We start from the raw sequence: 6000 nt of genomic DNA, 5'->3' as shown, positions 1-6000 counted from the left end.
AGATCTATACTGTTCAGGGCTTTATTACGTTTCTAATTGGTCCTCGGAGAACACAGCAAACAGCCAATAACTGAGAAGACACATTTGAAAGATGAGGTGTATCATGGGTAATCAACAGGGTACACAGAGGAGCTTCTCAGCGACAGAGTTTGATTACACCGGCATTTAGCTTAATTTTTCTAAATCTGCTCTAATGAATGTGTTTTCACATCTGTCTCTTTCCCACATGCGCTGGGTTCTGTGAATCTGAGTCGGGTATAGCCGTAGCTTCTGTGAATCTGAGTCGGGTATAGCCGTAGCTTCTGTGAATCTGTGTCGGCTCTAGCCATAGCTTCTGTGAATCTGAGTCGGTTCTAGCCGTAGCTACGTTCTGTGAATCTGTGAGTTGGGTCTAGCCGTAGTTTGGTCCCCTCACAGCCCTTCAATAGCATTCGCCACAGAAAACTAACAGCTCAATGACGAGCACAGATCCAGCATTAATCTTTCATGGTGACCAATATTCATCGCCTGCTTCTTTCTCTCACACAGCCACTTTCCCTTTCAATGATCTCTCATCCATTCTCTCCCCCTCTCTCTCCCCCCTCTCTCTCCCTCTCTCCTCTCTCTCTCCCTCTCTCTCTACCCCTGTCTCTCTCTTTCCCTCTCTCTTTCTCCCTCTCTCTCTCCTCTCTCTCTCCCTCTCTCTCTACCCCTGTCTCTCTCTTTCTCCCTCTCTCTCTCCTCTCTCTCTACCTCTGTCTGTCTCTCTCCCTCTCTCTTTCTCTCTACCCCCTCTCTCTTGTTCTCTTTCTCTGTCTCCCCACTCTCTCTTTGATTCTAGAGCGCCCTCCAGAGAGATAGTAGATTTGTACCACTTAGTAATTCATGCTGACAGATGAATGACAGACTGAACTGTGGGAGTAAATAAAAGTCTCATATCGAATTGTTTTCAATTAACTGTTTTTTGTGTCTCGCATACTAAATATATATTGGCAGTGAGCAGCACCTCTCACAGGGGAAATAGAGGTGTTTGATTGGTGGACTACCATGACTGGTTGCTCTGGGACAATGATTTAATTCTCTTTTCAACAGCAGCTGTAGCAAGAGCTGGACCAGAGAAGCATACCTCTGTGGGAGACATTAGCTAACCTAGCCAAACTTGTTGTTGATTGGTCAATATCTCTGTGCGCTGCGCCATTGAAGCCCTTCTCTCTTCCTGTTCAGCGCCAGCCAAAACATGGAGGTGGTGGATACGAGCGGTGCATCAATCAATCGTGTAGCAAACCCAATTATTGTGAGCCCTCCCAACTCTTTCTCTGTGATCCGATATCTCTCCATGACTCAGTCCCAATATGGCAATTACAGCCTCGTAGAGCCTTAACTAATAACAGCAATCCAATCACCACGCAGCACGCGGCCAAGAAAAAAGAGCAAGGGGAAAAATAATGACAACCAGCAATTTGCTTGACGCTGTTATTTTTACGCTCTGCTTCTTAATAGTAGGATCATAAATTGCCTTAATTCTTTTTCATTCGAAAAGCTTCCTGTTTTGTCACGATGGGTCACACAAGCACGCTCGCACACACGCACGCTCACACACACGTACACACACACACACACACACACGGGCGTTGTGGCGGGTGAGGATGTGAAATGCATGACAGGAACATGACAGAAACATGAGCAGCGTGAATGATAGATTGGGAGCAATTTTGAAGACTAGAAACCACAATCCCCTTTTCATTTACTTTAAAATAGCGTCTAAGCAAGGACTGAACTCTCAGAAGATACAGTGTTACTGTGTTCTGGACACAGAGCTCATTTTACCCAGTGTGACATCTCTCAATCCTCTGGCCTAGCAACACTGCTGAGAGAAGCAGCTCTCCCATTGGCCCAAATGAAAGGCTAGAAGAGCAACACTGCTGAGAGAAGCAGCTCTCCCATTGGCCCAAATGAAAGGCTAGAAGAGCGTAAAGCGTAAAATGTTTTTGGACAATCAATCAGTCAATTAGACCTGCCCGGAACTGTTCCCACCCAATTGAAAAGGACTCCCGCAGAGCAGTGATCGTTTGAGAGTGCCAAGCTTTGGGCTACGGTATACTTCACTTGAATATACCCACAGGCCACAGTCAGAAGAACAGTTTTAAAGTCGCACTGAAACGGATGTATGAGATCATCTAACTTCCGTAGTTTGATGTATTTCCAACGCAAACAAGCTATGAGGATGGGACATGTGTTTAGAGGAATTTGATTGGAACATTGACAAGTGGACGGGTTTTAAGAACTTTTGACAGATTCGATAGAAGGATAGCGTTAATTGATGGGTGGATGTCGTGAGATTATTGGCCTAAAATCTAAGGTACCTGTTGTCGTCACTGCACGTGACATACCGTTTTCCAGGAAGTAAGAAATTATATACTTTGATATAAGACTACAACAAAAGTAGAATTTTGTAATTTTTTTGGCATACATCGTTGAATAGGTGAACACTATGACCAATTATGTGAACCAAAATGGGACAGAATGCTTTTTTCATTTCAGTGCGACTTTAACAGGTAAAGCCAAACCCCAGTCAGGCTAGAGAACCTTCAAGTTTAAACTTTATTTTTTATAGTTTTTAAAGGAATGACACCTGTTGGTTGGGTCTGCGAGTAGTTCTAGATATGAACTGATCACTGACGGTGGCACTATTGCGATTCCATTTAGTTTTGAAAGCCCCTTAATTGTTTACATTTTCAATTGTTTACAAAATCCAAGATCTCAATAACAAAGGAGAGAAGCAAGCCTACCAGTATCGTGGAGACCACCAGAGATCTGTTGGACAAGGAGTCTGAGACATTGGCTGTCTTCCCTTTCTGGTTCTCTGTCATATTCAAGCCACTGGGAGGGTCCCAGGTGCCAATCTGAAACACACACATCAACATACATCTGTAACACACTACCTAACAACCCGCATTACCCAACACACACACACACACACACACACACACACACACACATACACACATACACACACAAACACACACACACATACGCACACACGCACGCACGCACGCACACACACACACACACACACACACACACACACACACACACACACACACTAAAAGTACTATGACATACATAAAAACGTATGAAAAAGTTTTTCCACAACTGTGTACGGCAAAAGCCCTGTCCCCTATGGTGAAAAGGCATGTTCTCATAATAACTAGGAGAGCATTACCCGAGGATCTCAGGCTACACTCAGGCTCATAGGGGACTAGCACTGAAATATAACTCGGAGCCAGACCATGCAAAGCTTTAAAAGTTAGCAGCTACATTTTTAAATCAACTCTGCAGGCAACGAGTGAAGAGAGGCGAGGATGGGAGTAATGTGGTCTCGTCTCCTAGAATCAGTTAAAGGCCTAGCAGCAGCATGTTGTACCACTGGAGGCGGGATGTGTGTTTCTGGCTCAGCCCTGAGTATAGAGGGTTACAATAATCTAAACGACAGGATATAAAAGCATGAATGACCATTTCAAGGTCTAACACACACATAACATAACATAACATAATATACCATGCCATATCATAACATAACATAACACAACATACCATAACACAACACAACACAACACAACACAACACAACACAACACAACACAACACACACATACCATACCATACCATGCCATGCCATACCATACCATACCATACCATACCATACCATACCATACCATACCATACCATACCGTAACATAACGTAACGTAACGTAACATAACATAACATAACATAACATAACATAACATAACATAACATAACACACAGCACAGCATAACACACATCACACATCAGCATATATCTGTAACAAACTACAGTACCTACAGTAACAACCAGCACGGCACAGGAAGATTGTACTACTATACGCACACACACACACACACACACACACACACACACACACACTGCCTCTTCAGCTCAACCACACAATAAGAGAATCATATCCAGCCAGCACCCTGAGGACACCGCTGACAACAGTGTGAACTCCTCAGTCTGTCAGGGGGTGGCGAAACCCCCCCGCAGGAAGTGATGTAAGCAGTGAACTGTGCTCATATCTCCCCACAGAGAAGCCTGGAGGACGGCGAGGTCAGAGCGCGGCTGCAGGGTCCTCCTGTCCTTCCCGCTCTCCCCCATACCTCTGGGCGGTTCTGCCTCCCCCTGTCTCCCTCTGTCTCCCTCTGACTCCCCCTGACTCCCTCTGTCTCCCCCTGTCTCCCTCTGTCTTCCCCTGTCTCCACCTGTCTCCCCCTGTCTCCCTCTGACTCCCCCTGTCTCCCCCTGTCTCCCCCTGTCTCCCCCTGTCTCCCCCTGTCTCCCTCTGTCTCCCCCTGTCTCCCCCTGTCTCCCCCTGACTCCCTCTGTCTCCCCCTGTCTCCCTCTGTCTCCCTCTGACTCCCCCTGTCTCCCCTGTCTCCCCATGTCTCCCTCTGACTCCCCCTGTCTCCCCCTGTCTCCCCCTGTCTCCCTCTGTCTCCCTATGTCTCCCACTGCCTCTCTCCCCTGTCCCACCCAGCCTCTCTCTCCTCCGTCTCTCCCCTCTCTCTCCTCCGTCCCTCCCCTGTCTCCCCCTGTCTCCCTCTGTCTCAGCATGTCTCCCTCTGTCTCCCTCTGTCTCAGCCTGTCTCCCTCTGTCTCCCCCTGTCTCCCTCTGTCTCCCTCTGACTCCCCCTGTCTCCCCCTGTCTCCCCATGTCTCCCTCTGACTCCCCAAGTCTCCCCCTGCCTCTCTCCCCTGTCCCACCCAGCCTCTCTCTCCTCTGTCTCTCCCCTCTCTCTCCTCCGTCCCTCCCCTGTCTCCTCCTGCCCCCCCACCCCGGGTGTCAGTAGCAGTGGTCCAGCCCCTCTGATGCCCAGCGCCGGGGCCTGAGATGGGCTTTGTAATTGCAAATCAACTCTTTAATTTAGCCTTCATGAAGCTGGAGGGCTTCTGAAGGGGTTTTATTAATAGAGTAAATTATTCATGAAGGTGCAGACACACGCACCGCAGAGATGGGGGGTCGGAGCTGCTGAGAGGCAGACGCAAGGGAGGGTGTGTGTGTGTGTGTGTGTGTGTGTGTGTGTGTGTGTGTGTGCATGCGTGTGTGTGTGTAAGAGTATGTGGTGTGTGTAAGAATGTTTGTATCTGTGGTTTTGGTAAGAATTTGTGAGTGATTATACTTACATGAACGTCTATCATCGTCTGACTAACATACACACATGCGCACGCATGCACACACGCGCACGGACACACACACACGCACGCACACAGACACACGCACACACTGGATTATTTACTTTCTCTAGCCCCTCCTCCTTCAGACTGATCACATCCAGGTCGAAGTCTGTTCTCAAGCCGTTGGTCCGGTTGAAAGTAATCCTTCCAGTCAGACCGTCCCAGTGGGCCTATAGAGGAGAGAGAGATCCAGTCAGACCGTCCCAGTGGGCCTATAAAGGACACTGCGATCCACCAGAATCACACAGCACACAGTCAGAGGACACCTGGCATAAATCCACCGGCGAGCTGTATGTAGCTGAACAGCGGCAAGCGTGCAGCTGATTAGAGAGCACTAGAGCTGGAGTTTAGAGCTGGCTAGGCTGCCCATGTTTTACAGCTACAGGTACATTAGCAGCGAGTGTTGTGTGTTTGCAGACTGCAGATTAACAAGCCAAGTTAAGAGAGCTAGCTAATGCTAGCTAGCGCTAACGTTCGCTGTCTGCAGTCTGGCCAAAAACAGACGTCCTCGTCCTCAGAAAAGCCTTTTACAGTACGCGCTTTAAACCAAAAAAGTTCACTTTCTTTCAACTGCGAAAAAAGAAGTCTAGAGCTCATGGCGCTATAGCGCTAAAAATGTTAAGAACACAGCTCTCATCTCTATAGCACCCTAGAGCTCATTACCCATTGTCAACAACAAGAAAACAGCGCCAGCTCTAAAATACAGCTTGCCGGTAGACACACACCCTAAAAGATACATTCACCAGAGTACAAGAGTTCACCTTACGGCAA

General features: G+C 47.7%; 1 protein-coding gene across 1 annotated transcript in view; it reads right to left on the bottom strand.

Annotated features, from left to right (window-relative positions):
- Positions 1-6000, bottom strand: part of LOC311312081 (glutamate receptor ionotropic, kainate 2) — a gene marked incomplete at both ends in the record, with an annotated part of 148148 nt that overhangs the window by 44683 nt on the left and 97465 nt on the right. Inside the window, 2 exons of the mRNA XM_084441950.1 lie at positions 2769-2882; positions 5292-5399. Coding sequence (XP_084298076.1) covers positions 2769-2882; positions 5292-5399 — 222 coding nt within the window. The remainder of the gene's footprint in view (positions 1-2768; positions 2883-5291; positions 5400-6000) is intronic.

This window comes from Borostomias antarcticus (genome assembly GCF_949987555.1).
Source record: "Borostomias antarcticus genome assembly, chromosome: 8".
In the NCBI taxonomy this organism is placed as follows: Eukaryota; Metazoa; Chordata; class Actinopteri; order Stomiiformes; family Stomiidae; genus Borostomias; species Borostomias antarcticus.
The sequence above is the reverse complement of the archived record's forward strand: the minus strand, read 5'-3'. Positions and strand labels throughout refer to the sequence as shown.